Consider the following 11,650-nt stretch of genomic DNA (forward strand, 5'->3'; position numbering starts at 1 on the left):
CTAAAGACAGCGGGGAATGTAGCTTCAAAGGAAACTGTGAGATTCTCTATTACTTGAATCCCAATTCAGACAAAAGGGGTTTCTTACATGTCCTGTTTTTTGTTTTTTTAAAGATTTATTTATTTATGTATACAAGAGCTGGGGGACGGGCCAGAGGTGCGGGGGATGAGAGGATTCACCAGAGTCAGAGTGGGGAACAGAACAGGCAGAATGACGGAAATACACTGCTGAGGGGAGCAGCGGGTGAGACAGGAGAGGTCGGCTACACCATGGGGGTAGCTCCCTGGTCGGCCAGGAATCGAACGCATGCTGCAGTGGGTGTGGAAAGCTTCACAGTGCTGTGCTTAACCAGCCTGCACCACCAGGGAGGCCCCAATTATCTGGTGTCTTATTACTTATTTCAATTATTATCTGTCTCCTCCTTTAGAACTCAAGTCCCTGAGAATTTTTGTTCACTATTGTATCCCCAGAACTGGCACTCAATAAATTTTTTTTGAATGAATAAACTTACATGGAGAGGCTGATCCTTTCTCTTTTTTTTTTTTAAAGATTTATTTATTTATTTATATAAGCACTGGGTACAGTCAGAAGCGCGGGAGGGTGAGAGAATTCACCAGAGCCAGAGCGGGGAGCAGAGCAGGCAGAAGGACCGAAGTCCACTGCTGAGGGGAGCAGCAGGCGGCAGGAGAGGTCTGCGCGCCATGTGGGACCCTCCTCCGGGGGCCAGGGAACAGCCGGGGATGGAACCTGCGCTGCAGAGGCTGCTGGCAGCTTCGCAACCCAGCGCTCAACCACTGCACCACAGAGGAGGCCCCGAGGCTGATCTCTCTTTCTTTTCTTTCCCTTTAAACAAACTATCTGAAGACAGCAGAGAATGGCTCAGAGGAACAGTGAGAAACATGGAAAGAGTGGGAGACTCTCCAGCAGCTTGAAGGGAGCTAGAGAGAAGTGGCTCCTCAAGTTCCAGCCAGCCTCCAGTGGGGGGGGGGGCAGGGTACCCCCTGACACTGCCCCTCCCAGATTAAATCAGGACCCCTTCTCAGAAGCTGTAATCATTACTATTGTAGCTTTGGCTGCTTGACACTCTCCCCGGTGCTTTCCATACACATCGGTTACAGATAGATCTGGGGCTCCATGCACCTTAGTCTTCCAACAGGGTCACAGAAGTTTAGAAAATACATTTTGAAAGCCAAAAGCAATTCCAGAACATGTCAAGTATCTTATGACACTCAGAAGACTCCTTGTCCAATGCAACTGTCCTTGAAATCCTTCCATCCCAGCAGCTTCCTTCACCATTGCTCCGTGTCTCTCCCCAAAATGCCCTCCAACTCCTCCCCTGAGGCTTAGTTTGGGTCTGTTATTGTTTTTTCTTATCATCCTTCCTCTTCATCTCCATCCTCAAAGTCCAAGTGGCGCAGGGAGGGCAGTAACCGGAAGCTAGCAGCTCGGGCGTGTTTATAATGTCCTGTGCCAGCCCGTGTGGCTTCTCATGCTCATCTCCACACGCGTGAATGTTGCTCTGACCACTTTACAGGGAAACTGCTGCCGAGAGACTTGCTGGGAGGGGCGGTGGCTGCGGCCAGTCTCCACCGAAAACCTGCACACTCTCCATTCACGACGGCGGGCTAGAGTCCAGGACACAATTGCCACTTCAGCTTCAGCAGCGACCTCCCCTGAGGACTGACCCCACAGCAGCCCTCCGTCCCTGCAGAATGTCCAACCAGGATTTGAGGTAAACTCTGACCGAGGGAGGCCCTCACCTCTGGGTCGGGCCTGGGGGAAGAGTTGCTGTGGTAATGTGACAGGGCAGGGAGAGGTGCACCCCAGACCCCCAAAACCTGCCTGTTCTAAACGGATTCTGCCATCCGCGGCATCAACACAAATCATATGAGACTTTAATGGGAAGGAACGTTAATACAATTAGGAAACAATACAGCAAAGACAAAGAATCTGGTTTCTAAATCAAGCACCCAAAGTGACCCGTCCCCTCGTGGGTAAAAGTCCACGCAAGCAGGATTGGCCCAGAGCAAGGCCCCAAAGCCTGCCACAAGTCTAAAGCATCTTCCAGTGGGGGCCCACAGAAAAGAATCAATAGACAAAGAGCAAAATCAAAATCAAGACAAAACCCGCCACTATCACCTCCCCATGTGGGTCTCACCCACATCTGTGTCACCCAGTCCACGACCAAAAGACAAGTGCAGTTTCTTCACGTGTCTCTTGGCTCCATGTGCCTCCTCCAGGTCTCTTCCTAGATCTCCATCCTGCTTCCTCCTTCCTCAGTCTCCTCTGCAGCTTCTTCTCTCTCTGCTCAGCTCCACCCTCCCTTGGGTGGGGCAGGGAACCTGGAACCTCCCCCTTTCCTGGGGACCCCCCTGTTACAGTAACAACACATCACTCAGCAACTCTTCCAGAGACCTTAGTATAAACTGAGTCCTGGGGCAGTTGTGTGTGTGTCTCATTTACCCCACCCCAGTATACAAAAAGGGAAAAAGTGTGTGCGTGCACACACACACACACACACACACACACACACACACTTACAGACATATGAAAGGAATATGGCTAAATTAATTTGTAAATTGTTTGGTCTGCATGTTCTCCAATGCAAAATCTAAGTCACAGTCCTATTTGTTCTCAGCAAGTTTGTTGCTTGCTTCTTTGTGAGAAAATCTATTGTCTATTCTTAACCACTTCTAGAGACTCTACCTCAAATATCTTGCTCACCATCTGCCTCTGGCCTGAAAGATAAGCAAATTTAGTAGGTTGAAGTGAGTCTGAGAAACCTTTGTTTTCTACTTTCAGTCTTTCAAAGCTTCTGCTGAACCAGGATGAGGGGCCCACCTTATGTAAAGTGTGACTTTACTTTCAACTGGAATCAGATAATCTCAGAAGTTTAACCCTGGTTATCTTGTGCTGACAGAAATGTGTGTTCTCTTGTTATGAATAATAGCTACCATTTACCAAACTCATCAATTTATTTAATCCTCGCAAAATCCCTTGAGGGATTTTACAAGGGGAAGGGGGAGAGGAGGAAGAAGGAACAAAAGATCAGAGAAATGAGGTGACTTGCTTAAGTAAACAGGATAAAATAACCAGAATTCAAATTCAGTTCTGCCTGACCTTCAGCCTGACATAAAGTTGCAGCATGTTTTCCACACAAGGCCCTAAGAGTGGGCCGAGCCAGAAAGCAGGCTTTGGGTGGAAGCTCTAAAGCTGATGCCCCAGGACTTTCTGCACCCCTTAGGGCCACAGAGAGCAGAGCTGGCTCTCTGGACCTCCCTCCCAGAAGCCCTTGCAGCCGCCTACCTGTGGGGTTAGGGCAAGAAGCGTCAGCCCAGGTGACTGCAGCGCCCCCTGAAGGAAGTGGCGGGTACTCCGAGCTCAGGCCTCGCACCTGTCTGTAACCAGACCTGGGGGAGGGAGGGAGGCCAGGTCGGCCTCAGGAGCTTGTAGGCAGTGTCAATGGCTGCAATAGGGGTGTCTACACACCCGTGGGACTGAGGTCTGGGGCGCGGCCGTTCCTACCCTTTCTCGGCTCCTGCCCTCCGTCCGTCTCTGCCAAAGTCCAGCCCTGGCCTCGGGCCTCCCTGGCTCACTCTGCTTCCCCCCTCCGTGGCCTAGTATCGCAGCAAAACTCATCAACGGAGGTGTGGCGGGGCTCGTAGGGGTGACCTGTGTGTTCCCCATCGACTTGGCCAAGACTCGCCTGCAGAACCAGCAAGGGACGGATGTCTACAGAGGAATGTAGGTATCCGCAGGGGCTAGGAGGGCGGGAGAGGAGCCCCCAGGGAGGGCAGGGCCTCACCTCTCCCAGCTTTCTCCAGGGAGTGGATGAGGGTGTGTGTGGGTGGGGGGCTAGGAGGAGTCAGTCAACTGGGGGGGTGCCCGGCTGGTCAGGGCACGGGGTGGGGAGGGGGCTGATGGCAAGCCTCGTGCCCACCTTGACATCCTTTTGCCCACCTCCAGGATTGACTGCTTGGCCAAGACCGCCCGGGCCGAGGGCTTCTTCGGCATGTACCGAGGTAGGCTCTGCAGGCCCAGGAGGCCCGGCTGCGGCGCTGGAAACAGGGTGGCGTGGGGGGCTGCAGATTGTGATTTCTAGAACGCTGGGAATTGGTGCTCCTTTTGCCCAATGAGGCCTGGCCTAGCTGAACCCCATTTGCGTTGCTTATGCCCTTGTGTTCTTTGATGGAGACAGAGGTAGTTATGGTTCTGGGTAAGGTTTTGGGGGGCGCCCGCGAGCAACTGAGCTTGGGGTTCCATCCTGGCACCACCATTGCTGATGATTTTGAAGTGAGTGAGCAGCCCCGCAGCTAACCCCCACCCCAAACCTCTCAGGGCACCCAGCCACACAGGAGAGGCGGGGGAGCTGACAAGCGTAGAGTTTGAGCTCCTAGAAGGAGGTACTGGGTGATTGTCCCTGACACCCAATGCTGCCCCTGCACCCTGGGGTCTCCATTCAGGGCAGCATAGCTGTGACCAAGCCTTGGAAAATGGTTACAAAGCTGTGTTGGCAAGCAGCTGATAAGCTAGAACACCTGAGACATGAAACCACCTCCTCTGCACACCCCCAGCACCCCATAGTGCCAGTGGGACTGGGCTAGTGCGGCAGTCACTGAAACCCAACCCCTGCCCCCCAGGACCTTCTTGATTTTGTTTTATTTTTTAAGATATATTTATTTATACAAGAGCTGAGATATAGATCAGAGGTGTGGGGCGTGAGAGGATTCACCAGAGACAGAGTGGGGAGCAGAACAGGCAGATGGACCCAAAACACTGCTGAGGGGAGCAGCGGGTGAGACAGGAGAGGTCTGCTGCGCCATGTGGGGATCAAACCCGCACTGCAGTGGCTTCAGACAGCCTCACAGCGCTGGGCTCAACCCGCTGCGCCAGGGAGGAGGCCCCCCAGGACCTCCTTACCGGGGCTTCCTTTGGGAAACTGCTCATTTATCACTGGAGATGGGCAGCCCTAGCAAGTATAAAAATAACTGCCTAAAAAATACAAATAACTGGTGAATCTTCGCATCAATGAGCCTAGACAGGAAACACATTACATTAAAAAAAAGAAACATGGTGGGAACAGAGTGAAGTAGGGAAATGAAAGGAAAATTTACATTTCAAAACAGGAGGAGGAAGCCTCCTTGACGCTAGTCCCCAAGAGCCCCCTGACTCCCCAAAACATATCTGTGTAGGACTGAGGGGCAGACTCTGGCCATCATTACTGCTGAGGTAACCTAAAGGCCCGGCCTTCGTTTTTCCCCTCCAGGGGCCGCGGTGAACCTAACCCTGGTCACTCCAGAGAAGGCCATCAAGCTGGCAGCCAACGATTTCTTCCGGCAGCTGCTGATGGAAGACGGGTATGGCCAGGAGGGGGTGAGGAGCAAACGCTCACCGTACGTCGGTGGGTTTCTACATCTGAGTTCTGATTTCCCAACACCGTTTATTAAAGACACTGCTCTTTGCTTCACTGAGTATTCTTGTCAAGGACCTGACAATTCACTGAGCACCCCTTGTCAAATGTGAGCTGATTCCACATGTGTGGGCTTATTTCCAGGCTCCCCTTCTGTCCCATGGATCTTATGTGTGTGTTGGCAGTTCTCTTGGTGCCTCCCGTTGCTCTAACGACTTATCTTAAGGGATCAAGAACACATGCGTCCCTACAATGGGTACAGGCTGGGGTACAGGCCAGATATGTGGGGGATGAGAGGATTCACTAGAGACAGAGTGGGGAACAGAACAGGCAGACTGACTGAAACACACTGCTGAGGGGAGCAGCGGGTGAGACAGGAGAGGTCTGCTGCACCATGTGGGTAGCTCCCTGGCGGGCCGGGGATCGAATTCATGCTGCAGAGGCTCCAGATTGCTTCAGGGTGTGGTGCTTAACCCCTTGCGCCACCAGAGAGGCCCAGGTGCTACCTGTTTTAACATTAGTTGTGTGTCTTTAAGAAGACGGAGTCTGGCCTCCCTGGTGGCGCAGCGGTTGAGCGCTGGGTTGCGAAGCTGCCGGCAGCCTGTGCGGTGCCGGTTCAATCCCCGGCTGCTCCCCGGCCACCAGAGGAGGGTCCCACATGGCGCGCAGACCTCTCCTGCCGCCCGCTGCTCCCCTCAGCAGTGTACTTCGGTCCTTCTGCCTGCTCTGCTCCCCGCTCTGGCTCTGGTGAATTCTCTCACCCTCCTGTGCTTCTGACTATACCCAGTGCTTGTATAAATAAATAAATCTTTAAAAAAAAAAAAAAAAAAAAGAAGACGGACTCTTAGGCACAGGTGATTTTTCACCCAGCTGATTGATTGGCAGCCAATGAGGACAAGGCTAAAGGCCATGCCCGGAAAATCCCATCAGCCAGGGAGGGTAGAGGGCCTGATGGGCAGCGGGGCTGCCTGGGACTGAAGGGGCCTTGGTCCCACAGGATGCAGCGGAACCTGAAGATGGAGATGCTGGCGGGATGCGGAGCTGGAATATGCCAGGTGGTGGTTACCTGCCCCATGGAAATGCTCAAGATTCAGCTGCAGGATGCTGGGCGCTTGGGTAAGGCCTCCCCCGACTTCACATGGGATCAGAAAGGGCTGAGCAGAACAGACTTCTCCACGTTCTGTGTGATGCCACCGCTTCCTAAGTCAGTAGAAGTCTTTATTTCAGTCACAATTCTAGATGTGAGTCCTGCCAGCTTTGAATAAATAGCAGGAACGAGAATCTTGATTCAGGAAGATGGGCAATACTGATATTGCCTTGACATTTAGGCCTGATTTCCTAAAGAGTTCAAGAAATGTCCACACCTGCTCATGAGCAGGTCAGTCAGTAGAAGCTCTATTTTTTTTTTTTTGTAATTTTTAACATTTATTTATTTAGGCATACAAGAACTGGGGTACAGGCCAGAGGTGCGGGAGGTGGGAGGATTCACCAGAGCAGAGTGGGGAGCAGAACAGGCAGATCTACTGAAATACACTGCTGAGGGGAGCAGCGGGTGAGACAGGAGAGGTCTGCTGCACCATGGGGGTAGCTCCCTGGCCGGAGATCGAATTTGTGCTGCAGTGACTGGGGAGAGCTTCGTAGTGCTGCGCCTTAACCCCTTGCACCACCAGGGAGGCCCCGGGAGATGGTTTTATAAATGAAAGGTCAGAAACAGGTTTAACAGGAGTAAGGAGGCGGGAGGGGTGGACACACTAGATCTCCATAAAGAAAGCCACGGAGGCAAAGGCTGTGCCCCAGAAGCATCCTTGCCGCAGGCACAGTGCTCTAGAGAATGCACAACTTAGATTCCATCGGAGCCCAGAAACGAATGTTCTGAAAGTCGCGTGTTCTAGCTCTTTTAGAATTTGTCTAGGTTTTCCAGTCTCCCTGGGAGACACCCCCCTTCATGGGAAAAAAAAATTAAATAAATAAAAGTAGGACAAGCCTCAGGACTCTAGTTGGGTGTCAGCCGTGCTCCGATTGTCCCAACCACCGCGACGGGGAGTCTCTCGGGGCCCGCGGGGCCTGGGTTGTGACGGGGCGTCCTTTTCCTTTCAGCCATCCAGCATCAGGGCTCCGCCTCAGCGCCCCCCGCCGCCTCCGGGTCCTATGTTCCTGGCTCGCCGTCCGCCTCCAAGCGCCCGTCGGCCACCCTCATCGCCTGGGAGCTGTTTCGTACCCGAGGCCCGGCTGGTCTCTATAAGGGGCTGGGTGCCACTCTCCTCAGGTGAGGTTTCTCCTCAGATTCGGGGCCCCAGGAACGGGGAGGGAGTGAAGGAGCAGGCACTGCTGCCCCGCCTTGTCTCTGTCTGCTCCTGGCCGGGTAAACCCAGCTCGCGGGCAGGTTCTCCTGCTTCCTCTGCGGCCGGCATCGGGCAGGCTGCCCGGAGTAGACTCGAGGAGGCCTCTTCTCCGATGATTGGGCCCACACAAGTCCTGGGTGTTCTGTGCCCAAAGGCACCTAGGAATGCCCTGTCTGCAAAGATTGTATAGAAGATCGTGTACAGGAATAGACAGACCCTCTCATCTTACGTTGCTACTTGGCCCAAATCCTTCCAGTGGGTCAGAAGCAGCCCAGCCCCGGGGATGGTTTTCTTCAGTGTAGATATAGGATGCAGGTGTGGCCCCTTCCACGCACTCAGTACTTAGCTCCAAGCTCTTCACCAGTCCCTTGCTCAACTTCTTTTTTTTTTAAATTTTTAAAAAGATTTATTTATTTATTTATGCACACAAGAACTGGGGAACAGGCCAGAGGTGGGGGGCAGGGGGTGAGAGGATTCACCAGAGACAGAGTGGGGAGAAGAACGGAGGGATCTACTGAAATACACTGCTGAGGGGAGCAGCAGGCAAGTCAGGAGAGGTCTGCTGCGCCATGTGGGTAGCTCCCTCGCTGGAGATCAAACCCGTGCTGCAGTGGCTGTGGACAGCTTCATAGGTTGTGTCCTAACCCCTTGCACCACTAGGGAGGCCCTGCTCAACTTATTGTTACCTTACCCAGCCTGCCCCCTTTTATAGACCGTTCACCATCATTGACTCTGCTGCCTCACATAGCAGGAGCTGGTACTCAGTCGTGAGTTGGGAGGGTCGGAGGAGGCATCTCTTTTTCCTTTCATGTGGTCTTTTGTCCTGTGTCATCATGGGGTGCCAGAGTAGGAGTAAATCATTGTGGTCTTGCCTCTGACTTGTCTGATGAGCCCTACTGCTCCTAAGAAGGGGTGATGTCTGGAGTGGGGTGGAGCCCCAAGCTGCATGCAGCTCAGTGTTTCCTCTTCCTTGCCTGCAGAGATATTCCCTTCTCCATCATCTACTTCCCACTGTTTGCCAACCTGAACAGCCTTGGCATCAATGAATTGACCGGGAAGGCCTCCTTTGCACATTCCTTTGTATCAGGCTGTGTGGCAGGCTCCACAGCTGCTGTGGCGGTTACACCTCTGGATGGTAAGTGCACCAGAGATGTAGGGGCTTCAAGGGGTGACTTGTTTACAAATGAGGCATGTCTAGTTGCCTACTGTTTTTTTTTTTTTTTTAAGATTTATTATCTATGCATACAAGAGCTGGGGTACAGGCCAGAGATGCAGGGGGTGAGAGGATTCACCAGAGACAGAGTGGGGAACAGAACAGGCAGACTGGCTGAAATACACTGCTGAGGGGAGCAGCGGGCGAGACAGGAGAGGTCTGCTGTGCCATGTGGGTTGCTCCCTGGCCAGCCAGAGATGGAACTCTTGCTACAGAGGCTGCAGATTGCTTCATAGTGCGGTGCTTAATGCCTTGCACCACCAGGGAGGCCCATCTACTGTTTTTTAAATTTTTTTGTAGAAGAACTGGGGTATAGGCCAGAGGGGTGTGTGGGGGTGGTGAGAGGATTCACCAGAGACAGAGTGGGGAGCAGAAAAGAGGGATTGATTGAAATACACTGCTGAGGGGAGCAGCAGGTGACACAGGTCTGCTGCACCAGGTGGGTCAGCTCTCTGGCCAGGGATCGAACTCAGGCCCTAGTGGTGACAGCGCTGACTTAACCCCTAGGCCACCAGGGGGGCCCTCTACTGCTCATCTATAGGATGAACAGTAATTCTGTATCTTTAGGTTAGAGGGGGTGATCTTTTATTACAGCTCACACAGGCAGAGCTGGCTGCAGGACTGTTGCGTGTGCTGGTTGTAAAAGGAAACCCAGCCACTTCATGCTGAGACCACGGCCAAAAGCTAACTTTCACTATTTCACTTTTGCTTTAGTTTTGAAAACGCGAATCCAGACCCTGAAGAAAGGCCTGGGTGAGGACAGCTACAGCGGGGTCACTGACTGTGCCAGGTGAGACTCCGTGTCCTTCGTCAATCATGGCTGGGACAGTCCGCTCTGCGCTGGTGTCTGCCCGCACCCCACTTAGAAAACAATTTTGTTACTGCACACTCAACTCTGGGCTTTGGAATCGGCCCCTTTCCCTCATCTTTTTCTTTTAAAGATTTATTTATTTATTTATGGGGGTGAGAGGATTCACCAGAGACAGAGTGGGGAACAGAACAGGCAGACTGACTGAAATACACTGCCGAGCGGAGCGGCGGGCGAGTCAGGAGAGGTCTGCTGCGCCATGTGGGTAGCATCCTGTCTGGGGATCGAACATGTGCTGCAGTGGCTGGTGATAGCATGACAGCGCTGTGTCTTTAACCCTTGCGCCACCAGGGAGACCCCTTTTCTCATCTTTCAACAAGTCTTGAGAGCTTCATTCTTCTTCCTTGCATCCCTACAGCATCTTTCTCCCAGAGTCTAGCCAGACTAGAAAATAGGTCACGCCTGTGTTCCAGGCCATGGGCTGAGAGCTGCACACCCCACAGGCCAACTGGGCATGTGGCTCTGGTCACTGCAGTGACACCTGCTCTCACAGGGAAGGGCCCAAAGCCGGCGAGGCCACCACAGCCTCTGCGTGTTGGCTCACTGGGCTCTGCTTTCTCTTCAGGAAAGTCTGGCTTCAGGAGGGACCATCTGCCTTCATGAAAGGAGCGGGCTGCCGGGCCCTCGTCATAGCCCCCCTCTTCGGGATTGCCCAAGGTGTCTACTTCCTCGGGATAGGAGAGCGCATCTTAAAGTTCTTTGAGTAGACGTAGTGGGGCACGGGCCCCTGCACCTGCCACCGTCTTTCTAGCCCCCGGCACCTCGAGCAAGATGGCTCGGCCGTGCCGTGTGTTGTCCTCTAACGTAGTGCTACCTCAATCTTGGAAGAAACCACCATATACTAACAAGCAGGCTGGGTAGGGCCCTGTTCTCCCTTCATGGTTCTGCATTTGTTTTCTCTGGGGCTGTAGCTCCCAGGGACTTCGGCAGCCCCTAACAACCTACTTTCCACCACGGTGAAAACAGTGCTTGCCCTGTTATTAACCACAGGAACTTACCAGTAAAGAGAAGGGTGGTTTCTGCAGCTTACATTTCTATTTGACATGCAAACTGAGTATACTTGAGCCAATTTGAGGATCTAGTTTTGTTAATTCTGAATTCTGTAATTTATGGGTAGCCCTAGGCACTGATCTGGGGGATAAAAGGAGGATCAGAAGTGCAAGGGGCCATGAAAAGCCTCAAAGCGAGCGCCTAGTTTGAAGCCAAGCGAATCCTTGCGAATGGCGGAGGGGTTGGGCTGGTTTAAACTGAGCGGCCAGAGCAGAGCTGCCAGCTCTGCTGCCCCCTCCTTCTGGCACAGGGGCTCCTGCAGCCCAGGGACCACGGCTACTTCATAAATAACGTGACTAGTTAAGATCTTGTCTCATTAGTGGGAAAAGCAGACGGGGACAATGAAGAGGATCTCAGCAGCTTTTCTGTGCCCTTCAAATCCAACACATTACCACGAGCACCGAAGCTGGTCTCTAGCACTAACTTGTAAGAAGGCGGAGAACAGCCAAAGGGATATTTTTTAAGTCACCTTGATTTTAAGTCTTGATCCAATCACTGCATAATCACATCCCTCTGAGGAACGAGTTTGCTGTCTCAGCGCGCCCAGCTCCCTCCCCCAGAAGGCTGCTCTAGTGAGATGGAACCACACACACACTTGGGGTCATGTCCAGCAAAAAACCTGTTTTGAGGAGTTGGTGTTTACATTAGCCCCGCCTAAAACTTAAGTGAACGAGAAAAGGTCAGCCTCAGCAGCCGTGTTCTCTACCTGGAGCGTGGGATCGGGACACAGACCTGAGGTAAAATTCCACTCAGTAGCTGCAAGACCT

At 52.8% G+C, this 11,650-nt stretch overlaps 1 protein-coding gene and 1 non-coding gene across 2 annotated transcripts; both read left to right on the forward strand.

Moving 5' to 3' along the window:
* Positions 1-1,543: 1,543 nt before the first annotated feature.
* On the forward strand, positions 1,544-10,800 carry SLC25A18 (solute carrier family 25 member 18). The gene is made up of 9 exons (XM_037514627.1): positions 1,544-1,732; positions 3,622-3,744; positions 3,967-4,022; positions 5,267-5,357; positions 6,408-6,526; positions 7,508-7,676; positions 8,733-8,887; positions 9,680-9,755; positions 10,399-10,800. The coding sequence occupies exons 1-9, from the start codon at positions 1,713-1,715 to the stop codon at positions 10,538-10,540; spliced, it is 951 nt and encodes a 316-aa protein (XP_037370524.1). The 5' UTR covers positions 1,544-1,712; the 3' UTR covers positions 10,541-10,800.
* LOC119248571 (U7 small nuclear RNA) lies at positions 7,292-7,351 on the forward strand. The gene has a single exon (XR_005125985.1). It is a non-coding gene; the product is annotated as a U7 small nuclear RNA (small nuclear RNA).
* Positions 10,801-11,650: the final 850 nt, after the last annotated feature.

This window comes from Talpa occidentalis, unplaced genomic scaffold (assembly GCF_014898055.3).
Source record: "Talpa occidentalis isolate TD23 unplaced genomic scaffold, MPIMG_talOcc4v2.1 talOcc4.16, whole genome shotgun sequence".
Taxonomy (NCBI): domain Eukaryota; kingdom Metazoa; phylum Chordata; class Mammalia; order Eulipotyphla; family Talpidae; genus Talpa; species Talpa occidentalis.

What these genes read in the sequence shown, in the direction of transcription:
- SLC25A18 (XM_037514627.1), top strand. Translation starts at nt 1,713, where the DNA reads ATGTCCAACCAGGATTTGAG. An exon ending in CAGCTGCTGATGGAAGACGG is followed by an intron (nt 5,358 to 6,407) that starts GTATGGCCAGGA and finishes TTGGTCCCACAG; the next exon opens with GATGCAGCGGAACCTGAAGA. An exon ending in GGGGTCACTGACTGTGCCAG is followed by an intron (nt 9,756 to 10,398) that starts GTGAGACTCCGT and finishes CTTTCTCTTCAG; the next exon opens with GAAAGTCTGGCTTCAGGAGG.